The sequence below is a fragment of the Muscardinus avellanarius genome (assembly GCF_963383645.1).
Source record: "Muscardinus avellanarius genome assembly, chromosome: 8".
NCBI lineage: Eukaryota > Metazoa > Chordata > Mammalia > Rodentia > Gliridae > Muscardinus > Muscardinus avellanarius.
Window position 1 is genome coordinate 59,514,710 of NC_137794.1, and position 19,427 is coordinate 59,534,136.

The 19,427-nt window shown below is 43.8% G+C and overlaps 1 protein-coding gene across 1 annotated transcript in view; it reads right to left on the bottom strand.

Moving 5' to 3' along the window:
• Positions 1-14,492, bottom strand: part of PREP (prolyl endopeptidase) — a gene marked incomplete at both ends in the record, with an annotated part of 120,774 nt that extends 106,282 nt beyond the window's left edge. Inside the window, 2 exons of the mRNA XM_080699812.1 lie at positions 8,813-8,887; positions 14,448-14,492. Coding sequence (XP_080555938.1) covers positions 8,813-8,887; positions 14,448-14,492 — 120 coding nt within the window. The remainder of the gene's footprint in view (positions 1-8,812; positions 8,888-14,447) is intronic.
• Between the last annotated feature and the right edge of the window lie 4,935 nt (positions 14,493-19,427).

A 19,427-nucleotide genomic window follows, 5' to 3' on the forward strand; every position in this document is an offset into this window, starting at 1 on the left:
GAAGGGAAGGAAACAGAGAAAGGAGAGAATGAGAGTAGTGGGCCTGTGACTTTGGAGCAGCCAACATCTACTCTCCCTCCCTTCTAAGTAAAGCAGAAAGTCCAGGTAGCTTCCTGCCACTGCAGGAGCCAGGAACCAAACCAGGGCTTCTCTTCTCCGACTGCTCAGTACAGAGGAACGCCAAGGGGCAAGCCCACATCCAGAGACTGGCCCATCAAGACGGGACGCAATCACTTGAACAAGGGATGGAGGGATGAACGACTGAAAACCATTAATGCCATTAGCAGTGATGAGTGAAAAGCGGGACTCCCTGCTCCATGCCTGGCCCTCAGACCATCCCTGGAGCTGCCCTCATATCTCTGCCATGAATTCCCAGTTTGCCTAACTTGGCCAGAACTGGTCTCTGCTACCTGCTAGAAAAAGCGAGGAAGGAAGGAAGGAAGGAAGGAAGGAAGGAAGGAAGGAGAGAGAAAATGGAGAGGAGTGCTAAAAAGGAGTAGCCTGGTATCAGCAACTTCCTTATACCTTTGACAATTATTCTACCCAGAGATCAAAAGGAATTTGTATCCTAAATACATACTTCAAGTGTGGATTTATGGGAGGTATGTTTACAAACTATAATAAGGCTAAATATTCCCAGGGGAGGTAATGAGACATTTGAAATCTAAGAAGTCTTGGAGATTGAGATAATATGTGGCAACATATTTGCTTAAAGCGTTTTTTCTGTCTCACTAAAGATGGAATGACATATAGTAGCAAGTCTCAATCCAGGTCCTTACATGCAACATTAATGAATGGGTAGAAGGGTGTGTCACAAGCCACTTTCCAGGTGGGAGTCACAAGGTACCAATTAAAAGAGATGCCAGCAAATAGCCTTAAGGTGCTCTCTGGCCTAGTTTAATCAGAACACTTTAGAACAATGCAGCCACACTCCTAAGTCACAGTTCCACTCACAAATCAATACCAAGAGCAAATTTTCTGTGTGTGAAAAATCTAGAATTCTAAAGGAAAATCTGGCTAGGTTTTGTGGATGAAATAGAGACCCTAGCCTTTGAAGTTTGACATTCTGACTAGGCATGCAGGGGAGCCGCATCAGAATGTCTGTGTCCCAGAACATCTAAGCAGCAGTCCCCACACTGCACCATCTTCCTCCGTTTGCTACTTATGTGAAATGCATTTTTACATGCATTTTCTCACGTGGGCGTCATTATAACTTGCAGTTAAATCAATGCGCATAATTTGCAAATAAAGTGAATCCCCCCAATTATGTAGCTTCCTACAGTCATAAAAAGAAAAGAGAAGACTAAGGGCTACCGTGTGTATCTTCTGACTTCTGATCCCCCATCTGGCAAGTATTCTATCTTCCCACAGAGGCAGCATGGGCTCACAGGATGGAGGAACAATTCACAAAAAGGATACTCCTGGTTTGTCTTGAAGCCTTCAAAGAACGTGGAAAACCAAAACCAGCCTTGTACCTCTGATCTCCGGGGTGCCTCAGCTTCGGTAGCCAGCTTAAATGGCTGCCTTTTGGCTTAGAGACATTTAACCAGCCCTCCATGGTACTGGAAGTCCCAGGAGCAAGCTTTCCACTCCACGGGCCCTCCCTCAGTGCGCCCACCCAGTGGCCTGGGGTGGGGGGCAGGCAGTCAACAGAGGTATCCCGGTTCGCCTAGGTCCACACTACATCCTCAGAATCGTGTGAAGGAAAGCACTCATCCTGGTAAACCTAAGCCAGGCTACAACCGGAACTGAGCAAAACCTCCTGCTTTCCGCGTCTAGGGTTGGTCTTGAGGGACAAAAACAAAAGAAAAAATTGATTTCAGAAGGAAAGGCGCCATTTATGTCCCTCAGCTCTTTCCTCCCTAGCCTCTGTGACATTATACAACATCTACAGAGAAGTCTTAGGATATTTAAAGAGCCTAGAGATGATCAGAAGTCCTTTAAGATTTAAATCTTCCCTACAAAAGGAAAAAAACAGTGATGGTGCCTGGAAAGACCAGGTACGTTTCCAAGCTTCTTACCCTGCAAGACTCTCTAGTTCTCTGAGCGGAGCTCCCCCTGACCAGCAGGCCTAAGGCTACTGCTCAGTCAATGGGAGAAGGGGAGGGAGAGCACATGGTGTCCTAGTGGAGAAGATTTATATTGTGTGTTCCTTTGATCCTCTCTGAAACAAATGGTAATTTTATCTAGTTGTTTTTGAAGAAATGAGTACATATGAAGCTCTTAAGGAAAAAAAAAACATCTATTTATTTATTTATTTGGTTTTTGCTGGTGACTGTCAGGAGTTTTCTCAGGACCCACAAAGGACATGGTATTGTTATTATTCTCAGTTTTTCTAGGGCAGTGCTCAGAAAAAAAAATAAAAAGCTAGTTGTCAGGTATATGCAGCTAATAGTCTTTCATGAGTTAGAGTATCCAGGTCCCCTGATAAGAGTTGTAGTGAACTCCTGACTTGACAGTTAATTACAATTAAGGCAGCTATTCCTTGAAAGGTGAGTGCCTGCTTTCTCTTTGTGTATCTCTCTCAGCAGCTAAGTAAACTCCTGGGATATTCAGCTAGGAGGGTGAAGGGGGTAGAGGAAAGACGGAGACTGAGGTTATAAGGCATTGCTTTCATCTGAACCTTGGCTTTGCTAAGCCAAGCCAGAAAAATAACAAGAATCTGTTGCTGACCGGAATGGGAGCAAAAGGTATAATACGGACCGACTGGCAGCACATGGGTGAAGAGATCAGGAAGAATAAATACTAATTTGATATTTCCTCAATGGTTTGAGATGCCGCTCAGATAATGAAAGCATTGTAAACAAACTCTAAAGGCCAGAGAGTCAATGCAGGGTGGAGGGAGGGAGCAGCCCTTTGCCAGCATACACAAGTCTCCACACCTCCCTGGACACAGCAATACACTGACTTTTTAAGTCGCTGGACTTGGCAACTGGGCACCAATGATCTTGGAAAAACTGCATTTAATACCTCTAACCAACTGACCATCACCAGTTAGCAAGAAAATACACTGTAGATTCAGAGGTTTACCCTCCTAACCAAGTGGCTGGCTGGGAGCAAAGGCTCTCAGCACTACAGTATCATACTGCACCTCACTAGCTCAGGAAATGATCAACATTTGAAATTCCAAGGGTGGTTTCCACTGAAGGAATATTGTTTCCTCACCATCGTCAAGTCCAGAAATTGTCCAACCATCATGATCTGGGGACCTTCTATATGTTGATAGATGTTGTGGGAAGTGGTACCAAAGGAAAGAAGGGTTGCAACTGCATTGATGAACATTTAGAGAGTGGTTTGTTGGCAAGCAGGGAAAGGAGATGGCCTGTGATAAAATAAGATCTGAACAGGGCACACCTGTGAGGGTCAGGGAACAACTGATAGGGAGAAAGAAGCTGGGAAGAGCTAAGGCCAAGTGCGGCGTTTGGAGTTCACTTGTTCGTCTGCCAAGGGAGGTGAGGATGCATACCAAAGGGAAATTCAGAGAGGTAAAGATGTGGTAGTCAATCACATGCAGATGTCATTGAGGGAAAGAGAGAACAAATGCTTGATACTAGTGGACTGGAGGCTCAAGTTACCAAATGTTAGGGTGTACCAACACTACTGCAAACTTATACAGGCTGTAAAGAAAGTAAGTCAGAAATGTCCATGGAATGGGAAGGAGGGGCTGACTTCTGGGGGTTGCCTGTATCACCTCCAATCATTTGTAAGGACTGTAAACCTCCCTCTCTGGCATTTCATGCTGTTCCATAATAAAAACGTCAATGGTTGCCGGGCATCCCTAAATACCAGTGAGATTTGACTATGATGTATACGTTTCAAGAGCATATCACATTTAGATATCTAAGTTTTTGTTTTTGTTTTTGTTGTTGTTGTACTGGGGATAGAACCTAGGGGTATTCTACCTCTGAGTGACATCCCCAGTCCTATTTTTAATCTTTTTATTTTTTGAAACGGGGTCTCACTGAGTTGCGAAGGGCCCTGCTAGGTAGCTGAGGCTGTCCGCGAACCACGATCCTCCAGTCTCTGCCTCCTGAATGCTGAGATTACAAGCATGCGCCACCACATCCAGCCACGACATCTAAAATGTTTTTAACCCAGAGCTTTTCCTTTATCTTACTTTTGATGCTTAATTTGTATTTCCATATATATTCAGCAAGAAGAGTTTTCGCAGAGGTATTTTAAGTTGCAGTCATTTGGAGCACTGTGATCTTACATCCTTTTCTTGCTAAATGTTCTACTGTAAGTACTTTTTCATGCCAGTGAACCATTTTTATAGCCCAACATGTTAACAGTTTCATACTACCTCACCAACATGTACTACGTTACACGCAATGACTTCAGCCTTGTTGGAAAGGATTTTTTTAAATTCTCACTATTGCAAATGATGCCCTAAACTAGCCCTTTCCTAAATCCCTCACGAGGGCTGAAGCTGTAACCAGGTCGCTGGGCGTGCTAGACAAGCACCCGATCACTGAGCTCCATCCCAGCCCTCCATCTTCTCACTTATGACAGTAACATCACTACTGTCCTGCTAGGCTTGAAATCTCTTCTTCATTCTCAGGAATTTGCTTTTGTTGTTATCAAAAGATTCTTGTGATAGGGTTCTTTCTTAATTACCGGTAAGGTGTATGAGTATTGCTGATTTTCTATTTATTTTGTATGTAGTCACTTTACCAAACTCACTAATTCTAGTAAGTTTTCAGTTATTTTCTGACCTTTTCTGGATACATAAGTATATTATCAATAATTAATGATACTTGTATTTTCTCCTCTATCAAACCCTGGTTTATTTTGCTAGCCAAAGCTTTTGCAAGACATAAAAACAATAGTGACAGAGAAGATTCTGGCCTTGTGCTCAAGTTGTTTTTTTTAAGGTATTTGCTATCTTGTTGGTGCAGTTATTTCTACTTTTGGATTGTAATATCAATTTGGATAATCCTATAGCTTTATACAATTTTTTATTTACATAATTATTAAATTGTTCTTGTATTTTGTGACAAATGCTGCTTTTTTTAAAAGTCTTCTAATTTTCACTTATGTGTTTTACATCCACATTTATCAGAATGATCCCTTATTTTTGTTGTTGAACATGTTAGCCATTGCCGCCTGTGGCTCCCATGCACTGAAACATGGCTGGTCTGAACTGGCCTGTGCTTTAAGTGTGAAATACACACTGGACTTTGAAAAAATAATTTTAAAAGAGGAATAAAAAATATCTTAACATTTTATCTCAATTGCATGATTTAGAGAGCTGGGGTGCTGCTCAGTGGTAGAACACTGGCCTAGCATGTGCAAGGTTCTCATGCTTCAGCACTGCAAAAAATTATTTGGGGACAATGGATTAAATGAACTATACTATAATGGAAGTTAATTCCATTTCTTAGTTTTGTAATATGGCGATTAGCAAAATTTAAATTATATATGCATTATATATCTATTAGGCAGTGCTGGTCTATTGTTTCTTCTTTACAAAACATCTTTTGTATTTTCTATCAGGGTTGGATCTGCTTCAGAGAATCAACTGAGTTGTGTGTGATCTGCAATCTGGACCTTCTGCTATAAAACAGGGTTATATGGGAATTGACAGCTTGAAAGGAGTCGCCCAGATTTAAGCCCTGCTCCTACCCCCACCCATTTTTGAGAATTTTCTAAGTATAATAAGTTTGTTCCAACATTCTTCTATAAAGGATAAAACCTTAAATAACAGGCACTGTCAGAATTGGATAACCTATATTAAATACTAGATTGAATCAAAGACCTACTGATAACATTTTAGGTCCCGGTATAGGAGAGTTATGAATGTTTCTCACTTCTGACTGTTTATTATTGAAAATGTAACACACAATTTTTTCTGTTTTGGAGGATATGTAAGCATTTTCCTCTTCACACCAAGGCATGACTAACATGCCTTTGTGAATATCCTTATGACCACCAGAGAAAATGTTCCTGCTGCTTTTCTTTTCATTAGAAGAACACACCCCGGGGGTTGAGGGTGTGTACCACAGTAATATAGTACCTGCTTAGCATGCAGGAGGCCTGGGTTCAATTTCTAGAACCCTCCCCCCAAAGAAAGGAAAGAAAAAATACACCCTGCCTTTTGATCTGAGAATAAAATAATTTAACCCATTCAACTGTAGATGACACACTAGCCCACATCAATGACAATCCTATTTAGAGAGAACAATGTCTATGAAACAGGCTGCACACCCCGACACCCTCAACAGGTTGCCGTGCAAGTGGGGGCTGGTCCACGGTCCAGATGGGAGGTTTATGAAGCCACATGGCAAGCACAGACATGAATAAATTCTTACAGCCTGCATCCCCAAAGCTTCTACCACCCACTCAAGACTCTTTTTACTTTTATCTTTTTAAAATGAATTTGATAATCACCTGCGCTCCCTGGATTGTACTCCTGGATACAAAGCTACTACATATGTTACCCTGGGCAACTTAACAGTACCTTAATTTCTTCATCTGCAAAATCGGGAAAATCAAAGATCTACACTACAGTTTGAGAATTAAATGACAATGTAGGCGAAGCTCTTGAGTGGCACATGGTAAGCATCTAATAAACGTATACCACAAAAGTTACAGCATATACCTCAATGCCATTAGCTTCTATCAAGGGCTGACTGTAAGCTCACTAATTAGCAAAGTTTCATCCACTAATTTGAAGCTTGACATCCACTAATAAGTGGCTTGTCATCCACAGGAGCAGCCACAACTAAGAAAAAGCAAAGTGTACATTCAACAACACAGAAACAAAATCTGGGTCATTTCGACATGGCTGAATCAATCACTAACAAAGGCTGGAGAACTTCAAGTTGTACCCAACCACTCAGGCAAAGACATCATGTCCTTGATTTCCAAAGGATGCTTGTGAAGTTAATTTTCTTCGCTCTTGCTTTCAGTCCATCAGTTACACAGCTGTCTATGACTCTACACTCCCAGGCACTTTCAGCTCAGTCCAACACTGGATGATCAAGGTCATGTGGCAGAGGTAAGGTGACAACCCCAAACCTGTTCCTCATCACCCCTCATTTTAAATGCAAAGACAGAGTCTTTGCTACTCCCAAAGATATTCATTGGTTCCTCACCTTGGGATTTTTTTTTTTTTTTTTTTGGTGGTACTGGGGTTCCTCAAAACCCTTCTACCTCCAGACTACACTCCCAGACCTATTTTATATATTTTTATTTTGGAAACAGGGTCTCTTAAACCAGCGAGGCTGGCTTTGAACCTGCACGATCCTCCTGTCTCCGCCTCCCAAGCACAGGGATTACAAGCGTGCGCCACCACGCCTGGCTTACCTTGGAATTTCTACCCATCTATCTCTAAATCCCACGACTTCTTTGAAAAACAAATAAACAACAACAACAAAAAAATGAAAGCCCAAATGTCAAGCATTGTAACCCAAAAGACCTTTGTCTTTCTTGAAGGAAGAGAGCCGGGAAAGGAAAAGAATGTGGGCTAGAAGATAACAGTAAAGACCACTAGAAAGTCTCAAGATGGTACTATTCTTCCTTCAGGAACAAAGAATAAGGAAGAAACTGCAAGAGCTTCCACAGTGGACAAAGGAGGTGACTCCAGCTGCAAAGAACAAGTGAGGATGGAAAACGGGAAAACAGACAAGCCATTGCACCGCACAGAAAGAGACGGCTCCGGGATTACTCCACAGAGCATCCTCCTCCTGCCTCCACTTTCTTCACTCTCTCCTCTGCCAGGTATCATCGTGTCCCAAAGCTCTTCACCCCACTCCTTTCCTTCCAAGGCAGGGCGATCGCAATCTCACTAGCCAGGTGCATAGCAGATGGGAAAGTTTTCTGGAAAAATTGGAATGGCCTAGGGAATCTGAACTCAGTTCTCCAGGGAACATTGGTGTGTATGGTGGCAAATGCCACACAATATAGAGGAGCTTGGGCCCAGACTTTGGAAGGCTAACCTGGAAAGCTACCTAGACAATATTGGACCTTTTTTTTTTTTTTTCAAGTGGGACATGTATTTCGGGATTCTAAAGAAGTTCAAATTTCTGAAATGGTGAGCATACTCGAAATAGTACGTACATTCTAATGCACTAATATAGAATGATTAGAAATAAAAGAGTCAAAGAACTTGAGGTAAATTTAAGAAATCCTATTCTCCTTCCCAAGCAAATGTTAAGTAACCACTTAAAGTATATATAAATGACCAGTTCTACTGTGTGTGTGTGTGTGTGTGTGTGTGTGTGTGTGTGTAATATCCACGGGACACAGCACTTAGGGGCGGCTTCATTTATAAAAGGAGACGTTAGTTAAGTCCCGGAATACTATGTGTTTCTCCAAAAGAACAGAAAGCTTTATGTTTTTAGATAGAACAGAAAATTCTCCCTTCTATCCTTTACTTTTATACAATATAAGAATGTTCTTAGGTATAACTTAGTGTTTGGCCACTGTGTTAAAATAAAAAAGTAATCTTAAGATCAGCATCCTGTTTGTAAAACCTAGTATTTGTTCAAAATATAAGACTGTCATTCTTTCCTGGGAGGAGCGTATTGGACAGTTTTCCTTCATATCACTTTTCTCTAGTAAAAATGTTTCCTTCCTTCCACTTGCATTTCAAGTACAGTGTCACTACAAATAACGTTATTCAGTTACTTCATTTTTGCTCTGGAGACGAAACATGCTTTGACCAAAAGTGGTGGTACCATTAGTTAAACACACCATCCCATTTCAAAAACACAGGAAGACACCAAGAAGAAAAAGTGATAGTTACTGACACCTAGAGTATGATGCTGGCTACAAAGGCTGCTTATCTTTAGTTATGAACTGCAATTACCTTTGTCTGTTCACTGTCTGGGTCTTCAAGCCAGGCATAAGGGTCACAGATTTTATGTCCATGATAATCCTGTACCTACAAAAGACAACATGAGGTGTTAGATAATTAGTGCTTAAACCCAATTAGAGCTGGGCATGGTGGCGCAGGACTGTAATCCCCGCACTTGGGAGGTGGAGATAGGAGGATCACGCAGGTTCGAAGCCAGTCTCACTGGCTTAGGAGACCCTGTTTCCAAATAAAAATATAAAATAGGGAGTGTAGCCCAGAGGTAGAAAGGTTCCATCCCCAGTACCACCAAAAAAAAAAAACCCAATTAGAATTAGTGTTTTCCGAATGTGATGGAGAAACAGGAAAGGGACAAAAATACTCATTGGCTCACTGGCAGCACATATGCCCAAATTATCACATGAACCAAAATTGGCAGGTTCTCAAAGGTGTCAGGCCACTCTTCATGAAAAGACCGTTTTTAGCTGGAGAGGGAAGAAACACGAAAGGTCAGAATGGGAAACTGCTCTGTCTGTACAACACAAAACAAAGGCTGCTGCTGTGCTAAAGAAACTTGAAAACGTGCTGTCAGGGGCAAAGCAAGGACACAATGCAAGAGCACGCGAGGAGGGCGCGTCTGAGAGGGAGCCACCATGCGTGCTTGTTTTCCTGCTCTTGCTAAGCTTTAACCATGATCAGAAGGTCTCTCTACAACACAACATACCATCCGGCCTGATTTTTACTTTTTAGTCTCAACTGCCAAAAAACAAGTCACTAGTATGTAGCATAGGAACCTGTCATCAGCTAAAAAGGCCAACTTAGATGCAATGAAGACGTTTTTAAAGACCTTCTTTGTTACTATTTACTACTATAAAATGCTTCCTTTCACTGTTTATAACAATACACATTTAAGCTACCCTGATACTTGAAGAAATAAAATTAGCCGGGCGTGGCAGTGCACGCTTGTAATCCCAGTATTCGGGAGGCTGAGACTGGAGGATCCTGGTTCACAGTCAGCCTCAGCTACTTAGTGAGGCCCTCTGCAATTTAGTGAGACCCTGTTTCAAAATAAAGAATAAGAAATAGGACAGGGGATGTAGCTCAGAGGTCAAATGCCTCTGGGTTCCATCCTCAGACCTGCAAAAAAAAAAAAAGGAATAAAATTGCTTTATTACTTTATTATGCTGAGAATGGTGGCATAACTCCTGTAATCCCAGCTACTCAGTGGGCTGAGGCAGGAGGATCACAGAGAACAGCCTGGGCAAGGTAGAGAGACCCTGTCTCAAAGTAAAAAGGGCTGGGGATATAGCTCAAAGGCAGAAAAATAGTGGGGAGCCAGTTTGTCACCACTCTCCAGGTATTATGCCTAAAGAAATTATCCAGAAGTCCTTAGGAAACCGCTCTACCTCACACTATGAAGGTTAATCCAACTAATTGAAATCTCATTGACAACATCTTTTCAATCAGATCTTTAAAGGATTCCATCAGTCTGGTGAAGGCATCTTGTATAAGGCTGTCAGGAAGATTACCTCTATCTCAAATGAATTTTTAATCTGTCTCCTGCCTGTTTTATTCTAAAATATCAGAAAGTAAGGGTTATTCCTTCCAGCAAACTCTCATGGAAAAAGGAACATCTAAGCACTGCTTCTCCTGCTGGTCAGTTCCAGGGTGACCGCTAACAGGTGAGGACAATCTCCTAGCCTACACCAGCCTTCCTGCATCTGTCCTCATCTAATGCCAGAGTCATTTTCCTAGGGAAAAGCACAACTGCATGGATGTGCAGGTGAGGGGGAATATGCCGGAACTATTCCCGTTAAATAACTGATAACAGTAAGGGCCATAAAAATAGGCTAAACCCTTACCATTTTTTTTTTTTTTTTTAGTTTAGCTGATTGTCATGACCCATGGGAGCTTTTTATTTCCTCATCTGCAAAGTCTTTTACATTTTACACACCTTAGTTATAAAACAGGCTTAAAATAACAAACTTTCTCTCCTCTGGCAATATAAAATTAAAAAAAATAAAAAGCTGTAAAGATTATTCCAACGCAATGTTTTGAGGAACTATAGTAGGCACAATATTGAGCAATATGCCCCGGGTCATGAAAGATCTGAGCCAGACCTGGGGCTAAAACAACCAACCTCAGGGACAGACCATACACTTAAAATGTCCTCAGGCATACCCAGAAACTTTTCACAGGGAAGTAGAAAAAAATTAAGTAGAACTCATGTTAACTATATAACTAAGTGAAGGTACTGCCAAGTGCTAGACCCAAAGTGATGAATATTTATTGAATATCCACAACCTGGGAAGAGAGTGGTGAACATTCCCATTTTACAGATGATGAAACACAATTCAGAGAGGCTAAAAAATGAGGGTAAAGGCCAACAGATTTGCTGTTTACGCAGAGATGACCACAGGTTAAATATTATATCATAGATCATCCACATTAATTCATCTGATCCACACTGTGAAGTAATTATTAACTCATTTCCCAGATAAGGAAACTGAAGCTATTAGCAAAGGTCTTCAGGAGTAAGGCAGCAGGACTTCAGCCCACCTGTAACTAACCCGAAGCCTATGGATCTAACATCCGCTCCATCACTCAGCAAACGGGCTGGGTCCAGTGAGCACCATAAACCAAGCTACCTCCCAAGTAGTGTGTCTGCCCCTGAGGAAATAGCCCTGTCTGCCCAAACCTGGCACTGTCATTTAAAGCAGACTGAGATAAGTTATTGAAAATACATTCTTAACCAGGGCAAGAAATTAATTCTCTAGGACAATCCCACAGTCAGCAGTAGAAGCAGCAGCCTACACTCTTCTCTTTTTTAAAGACTATGCTCTGCAAATGGGATGGTGTGTCACTGCCCTCTCCCTTGAATGCAAGTTATTTTTTTATTATTTTTTTATTTTTTAATTATTTTTTTGCAGGTCTGGGGATCGAACCCAGTGGCATTCAACCTCCAAGATGCACCCCCTGTCCTATTTTTTTTTTTTATTTTGAAACAGAGTCTCACTGAGTTTCAAAGAGCCTTACTAAGTAGTAGCTGAGGCTGTCCACGAGCTGCAATCCTCCTTTCTCAGCCTTCTAAATGCTGAGATTACAGGCATGCGCCACCACGCCCAGCTTGCAAGTTATATAGTACCTAATTCTTCCACCTGATTTAAGTTTGCAAACCATTCCTCATCTTAAGAGGCTTTAAAATAGAGGCCTATTGATAAGGCACTGTACTACTTAATTCTCTCCATATTTTACCTGTACCAATCAACAGCTACCCCTCTGCCTTCAAGAAAAGGACAGACTCGATACACCGCAGGCAGGACCCATCGGACCTGGTCCTGCACCCCTTCCCAGCCCCATCCAAGCCTGCCCATCCAGGGATGGTCGGGTCACAATGTAATTCTACAACTGACCAAACCTGTGTGATTATGGCTATTTTAGTTTCGACTTCAGAAATGTCCTTTCTCCCTTATCCCAATGATAGGCTCCCAGGCTCAATCTGCCTGTTTTCTCCTTCCCCTGACAGAAGACAGTCCCACCCTCTTCTGTGATCTTTCACCCAGCACCCTCCTTTCACAGTGTCAACCATTCAGGCCTGAATGTCTTCAGGCAATATGGAGATTTATCATTGTGAAACACCCTGGTTTCCAAATTTCTGCCCAAGAAGGTAGAAATCCACCAAAAGGGTTTTATGCTCCAACCCCAGAGTTCAGCAAGAGACCACTGCACATGAGGCTGTAAGACGCTCAGTGAGAGAAAAAGAGGTATAGCAGTGTTGCAGAGAAACAAACCTATCATCCACATCAAAGGCTACAATTTAAGCAGATGCATAAGTCAAACCTAAGGCTTAGTAACCAGAAGCCTGCGCAGGAAAATGTCCATGCAGGCTCTCAGGGTTAGCAAAAGAACACCCTGGGAGCCATCAAAGGCCCCAGCTCTGTGCCCTCTTAGGGTTATTTGAGTTCCTTGATGAGAAGGAACTTGAGAGTATTAAAATACCTACTATATCCTTCTGTATTGCTTGTTTTTAGTCTTTTAGATGTTTTCATAAAACCCCTACTTAAGTTCCTTTCAGGAACTGCTGAATGAAGGAAGATAAATAAACTATAGGCTTTTGGTACCCAGAGTAGGGAAAAAAAACTAAGCAAGAAGCAATGGGGAGGAGGAGGAAGACAACCTAAAACTGTACTTATCAAAGCACAGAACAGGTAGTGCTTTATGTTTTTATCTATCCTGAAAACTCAAAGAGCCAGAGCCAGGATACTTACACATCTCCCCAGGTCCTCTTGTCTGGTTCACTGCAGATCTAGACTGTCACGTAAATGAATAAATGAATGACCGCAGTCTTACCACAGAAGCAAGTTAGTCCTATGGTCAGCCTCAATAATCCACAAATGAGAAAAGGCCTGTAGCAGGTAGGGGAACCATCAAAAGCCACCTAGCCAGCAAGGGAGGAAAGCAGAACTAGCTCTCAGGTCTTCTCCCTTGTCCACCCTTTTCCCATTCTAGCAGGATCACTTTACTTCCATACAAGAAGAAAACCACCCTTCTGCCCAGAGCACAAGAGCTTTGGGGGCTGCTAGAGTAAATTTAACAAGCAAGCAGCTGAGCAGATTGTGAAACATGGTTATCAGCTGGCCCCTGGTCAAAGCAGGAATGCAGGAAAGCCACTTGGAAGTCTTCACCTAAAACAACGTGCTTGCCTCTCATGCCTCAGCATCTTGACCCAGGTGTGAAACCAGCTTTAGAGTACAAACTCTCTGGCATCAATTGGGCCAAAATAAACAAAAATAATTAGAAGAATATTATACAAAAATATTTTTACTTATTCTATTTCTAGTAATCTGAGAAGTCCATACAAGAATCATGACAATATCTGGATTCAATCCAACTCTCAAAATGCCAAGCTAATTTTTACAACCCAAAAAAGTGTTTGCCCAAAATTTCATTCACTGGATCTCAATAATCACCTCCAATTCATCTGCAACTCAGGTAAGCGGCTAACTCTCACTAAGCAAAACTTACTCTGAAAAAGGCCAGCGCCTCTCCCTCCCTCTCACATTTGAGAAAACTTGGCTGGCCCCACCATGCTTTGGGGTAACTGCTCTCACCCTATTGCTCTCCGGTCTGGGTCTCTGCACCCCAGCAACCCACGCCCAACGCCTGGCCTTGGCCAGGGCCGGCTTAAAACGGAATGAATGAGCTTCAACTCCAAGGACGCCCAAATTCCAAGTTTCCAAAGTTTGCTTTTGTTTTTACATCTTGCATCATCTCACGCGAACACACCCGTACACCCACCCGGCGCACACTTTCTCCTACCACCATATTTAAGCAGGAGGCGTCTCGGTCAAGTGGCAGTGACACCTTCAGCCTTCCCGGCCCCTTCCACGCCAGCCGGGCGTCTGCCCTTGACCCCATAGATTTTAGGAGGCGGCCAGGTGGTGCCGACCACAGGCTCCGCGGCCAGCAGACGGACAGTGGCCACCGGCGGGGTCCCCGCGCAGGGGAGGCGCCCCGCGCCCCCGGCCCGTCTCCTGCAAACAAAGGCCGAGGGGGAGGGGAGGGGCGGGCGCGGGGATGGGGCGCGGGGCCCCGGCTGCGCGGCCGGCGGGGGCGGGCGGGCGGCGGCGGAGGGCGGCGCGGTACTCACGGCGGTCTCGTCCCGGTACACGTCGGGGTACTGGAAGGACAGCATGGCGGGGCGGGCGGGCGCGGCGGCGGCGGCGGGCATGCACACTCGGGCGGTGTGAGCCTAGCAGGAAGCAGCAGTCGGAGCCGGGAGCCCCTCCCCGCCGGGCGGGCCGAGCGGCGCCAAGAGGGAGCGGAGCGGCGGCGCGGGCGCAGGGCCTGCGCACAGCTCCCTCTGCAGGAGCGCCGCCCGGGCGCAGGAGGAGCGCGCCGCGCCGCCCAGCGCCGCCCAGGGCGCCCAGCCGGGCCCTCGGGCTCCGCAGGCCCCGGGAAGGCGGGCTTGGCCTCCCCCGGCGGCGACCCAGTTTCCAAGACCTGCCACGCTGGACCTGGAAGCGGTGATGGGTCACGATGACCTTAAGTGAAGCAGATCCCCTCCATCCCTGCAGCCCCGCGGGGCATCCAGACTGTGGGGGTGCTTGGAGGTGTGCTGGAGCCAAGGAATGAGCCCTTCTTTGGGATTTACTGATTGAGAGGGGACCAAGCTGGAAGGACTGCTTGTCCTCTAGGGTCCTTTACTCATCCTGCTGGCTTCTTTTCTGCTCCTGCTTATATAATGTAGAGCACCTACTGGTTGCCCTTGTGAGGAAAAATATAGGCAAGATGCTTTAAGTTCCTGAGAATTCAAGTCACCTCTCTTCATACTTGGGCAAGTGATGGTCCGGGTTCTGGGTTTGCTTTTTGGACCACCCAGAAGGAGCTCCGTAACCCCATTCATTAGGGCTGTTGTGTGTGCCCAGGGTGATTCCTGTCCCTGGCTTCTTGCAGGACCTGGGAGAGGACCTGGGTGGGCCTCCACGTGCTGAAGGTGGGCTTAACTATTGTCCGCTTGTCTTCTATTTCTTTTGTGTTATCATCACAGTCCCATGCCTCACCCTTACCAGCATTTCTCATCGTGGTGGGTTGTGTGATGATCACTTTCTGTATCTGTCCCTAGACGATTCTCTCTGACCACCTGACAGTCAACTCACACTGTAGACGCTGAACAGGGCAAACACACACAAGAGCTTAGGTCACTGCAGCTTGGCGTCCTCGATCCCAGTCACCTATGCATCCAAGGGACTGCCAGGGTTTGCACCCTTCTACCACTTAAGGGGATTCTTTAAGAGCATTTCAGGGACACTTAACCCGACTGATCCCCTAATAATGATCATAGTTAATGCTTATGAGTAGTTTTTAAGTGCCAATAAATTATCTTAAACTTTCTGATATAAAAACTAATATTATCAGTTTTACAATTGAGGTAAACTGAGATGGACTTTTGTCCAGGGCGTCACAATAGTAAAAACTAGAGCTAGGATTTGAACACAGGCCCCTCTAGTGCTAATACTCATTCTTAACCACTCTGAGGGCCTTCCTCCTCAGAAATCAATAGGTGTACTCTGTGGTGTACAAGGGTACCCATTCATAGAAGAAATCTCCCTGGGATTTCAATTTCACAGGACTAAAGCTAGAAAGTGGGAGAATTGTACCCAAAGGATGAAGCCAAACCTCAGGCATCATCCTCTCCCCTTCCTGTCAGCCATCCAGGTGCCCTGCCCTAAGGATGTGCAAGTAACACAGATACAATAGGCCCTGAGCAGCAGATTGTCTGCACAGGCGTGAGGTGGGTAGAGAGGAAGGCAAGAACACCCACCACCCTCCCACAGCCCTCACTGATGGTGCAGGCACTTGATCTGCACATTCTCCTTTCATCCTTATAACAAAGCCCATTTTTCACATATGGAAAAGGAATCTCAGAAGGTACTATCGGAGGCTTGGTTCATGAAGAACCAGAGACAGAGGATGAAGTAGGATAGTAGGTTCCTTTACTCATTGGCGAAGCCCAGTGAGCAAAGCTCTGGGTCTGAGCCCCGAATGGCGTCATCATATAGATTATATGGCTCCAAACAGGCAGGTTTTGGTTTGATCAATAACAGGCAGGGCTACTAATAGGAGGACTTGGGTTAGGTTTCATGTCTGCTTCTTGAGCTAGATTTCCTGTATTAGCCTCCACATGGCTGGGACTGCATGGCGCCATCTTGGGCTCCAAGTGTTGGGACTGGTTGGTGATGCCTTGATGGACTTAGCTGCATTATCTTGTGGTTTTAAATGCCAGGAGAGGCTCTTTTTTGTTTACTTCAGGGAAGGGGGCCTGCAAAGAAAGCTTTTTTCTCCTATCTTGTCCCTAGGCTCTTAGCCAAGAGTTGTCTTTAAAGACAAGCTGAGGTCCTGCCTCAAAGGAAGAAGGCTTTGAAGACATTGCAGAGCTAAGACAAAGATTCAGATTCCTCAACTGACCTGAAAGCCAACTTTGTCTAGAGGAAAATGAAAAGAAGGAAAGTACTGAGCTGTCTCAAACATGGAAGTGCTAGCTACAAAATAAATACCAGAGCTCTATTTGGCCTCTGTCATTACAGACTGTTTTTGGGGGGATTATAGAATTAACACTGAAAAAATTAATGCTCTTACCTAGAGCAACCCATTCTATTCTAAGAACCCTTGGCCTTGGGGTAGAGGGAGTGAGTAGTGACATAGAAGGACCTCCGGGGAATTCTCTGGTTTGGGAAATGCACAAGGATGCTCAGCCAAGAGGGGAAGAGGGGACTGAAATCCATCTCAGTCTCCACTTGCCACATGCAGATGGGCGTTGTCTGTGTTCACCTGGAGGAAAGAGTGTCTTTCTATTCTCAAGAGGCTGCACCTGCCCAGGGAAAAAAATGTTTCCCTCTTTCACACTAGGGTGCCTTAGTGAACTCCCCTTACAGACTGCCGCTTTGGGTGTTGCCTGGATAATCCATCCTTTAATTAGATCCCAATTTCCATAGCTAGGTAACCTACAGACTACTTGGTGGAGGCCAGTCATTGCAGACTACTCTTCTCCACACAAAGATTTGTGTTACTTTTCCCATCATGATGTTTCCTGATAATTATTATGTATTTGTGTATAGCCAATCTCTGCACGGCATCCTGAAGTATGAACTGGCTTCTAGAAAGAGTGAGATCCTCTTTTGGGCCTTGCCACTAACTAGTTCCTTAACTTTGGATGAGTCCATTATATTATCAGTATTTCTGTCCACAAATGGACAGTTGGATCAGGTGGTTTAAAAGAATACTCAGACTGTTTTATTCTAAATGAGAGCCACAGTAGAAATGTAGCAACCTCACAACTAACTGAATTAAGAATGAAATTAGCCAGAAGTGGTGGCAATGCCTATAATCCCAGTATTTGATAAGCTGAGACAGGAGGATCACAGATTCAAGACCAGCCTTGGCAATTTAGCAAGACCCTCAGCAACTTGGTGAGACCCTGTTGCACTAAGTTTTTAAAATTAAAAAATAAAATAGGGCTGGAGAAGTAGCTCAGAGGTAGAGAGCCCTTTGGTTCAATCCCCAGTACGAAGAACGGAAGGCAGGCATGAAGGCAGGCAGGCAATGAAATTGCCCATGAGGAGTGCTATCCACACCTCATGAGTAGATGGAGGTAGAATTAGGCAGTGATGATCCATCTACTGAAAGGACATTCTCCTTAACCGTTCCCAAGGATAGATTCAGGTTTAAGGGCTATTGCTGGGCCTGGGTCTGTAGTCCATACTGAATCCATAGTGCTGAACTTTTCAGGAACTCTAAGTATTCCCTTCTAGTACCCTGTTCTCAATATTATATAAATACGATTTAATGGACATGAGGTATCTGGAATTATAGTTGTGAACCTGGATCTCCACCTCTTTCCTCCGCTTTCTTTTTAATGCCTGGCCAAATCAGGTACTGAATGAAAGGATAGAGATGAATTCAACCTAGATAAGTAAAATGTGGGTAGAAAAAGCAGATCAAGAATGCATCTGGAGAACTGGGCATGGCAGTGCATGCCTGTAATCCCAGTACTTGGGAAGCTGAAACACTAAGATCTCAGGTTCAAGGCCAGCCACAGCAACTTAGCAAGTTCCTCAGCAACTTAGTGAGACCCTGTTTCAAACTAGAAAATAAAATAGGGCTGTGGGTATATCTTGGAGGTAGAATGTCCCTGGGTTCAATCCCTGGTACCATATACAAAAATAGTGCATCTGGAGTCCTTCCTTCCTTCCTTCCTTCCTTCCTTCCTTCCTTCCTTTTGCTTGTTTGTTTGCTTGTTTTTACTTTTGCTCATGGAACTTACTCTCTGTCTAGTGAAGTTCCTAAGATAGTAGCATTTGTGCATTAGTAGAGAGGAAGTTTTTCTTCTATGATATTGCTAGATATGATCTACGCTATTGCCGATGTGATCTCACATATAAAATGAACTTGGAGCCAGGAACACACCTGTAATCCCAGTACTTGGGAGGCTGACACAGGAATATTACAGGTTCAAGACCAGCCTGAGCAACTTAGCGATATCTTGTTTCAAAATTAAAAGAAATTAAAATAAAATAAAAAGGGCGGGAGGTGTAGCTCAGTGGCAGAGTGCCCCTGAGTTCAATAATTTCAAAAATAAAAGTAGTTTTTTTTTTAAAGTAGAGAAAGATGAAATCACCTGTTCATGTGCTGTTTTAAATTAGGACCTAAGAAATTATGACATTTCAGTAAATTCAATATGTAATAAAAACATGTCATGTCAAAAAAATTACTATCTATGAAGTTTGAGATATACGAGAAAATAGGAACAGGGAAGGAGAGAAAAAAAGATTAAACAAGACAGAGACACAGCATCACCGATTGGCTAATACCAGAAAAGGTAAAGATAAACACAAAAAAGAGTATTGTGAAGACAAATAACAAACTCTTGAAAACATGCAGAAAACCAGAGTTAGACACACCTCTGCAACATAGAATCCCTATACACAGTAAGGAAGGATTGCCCTAATAATACACAGCTGCTTTGGCCCATCATGTATTTCAAAGGATTGTCTCTGAAGGAAAGCACCCAAATGCTTTTAGAAAACCTAACCCAGAGCCTTTCTGCTGATTAAATAATCAATGATTTACC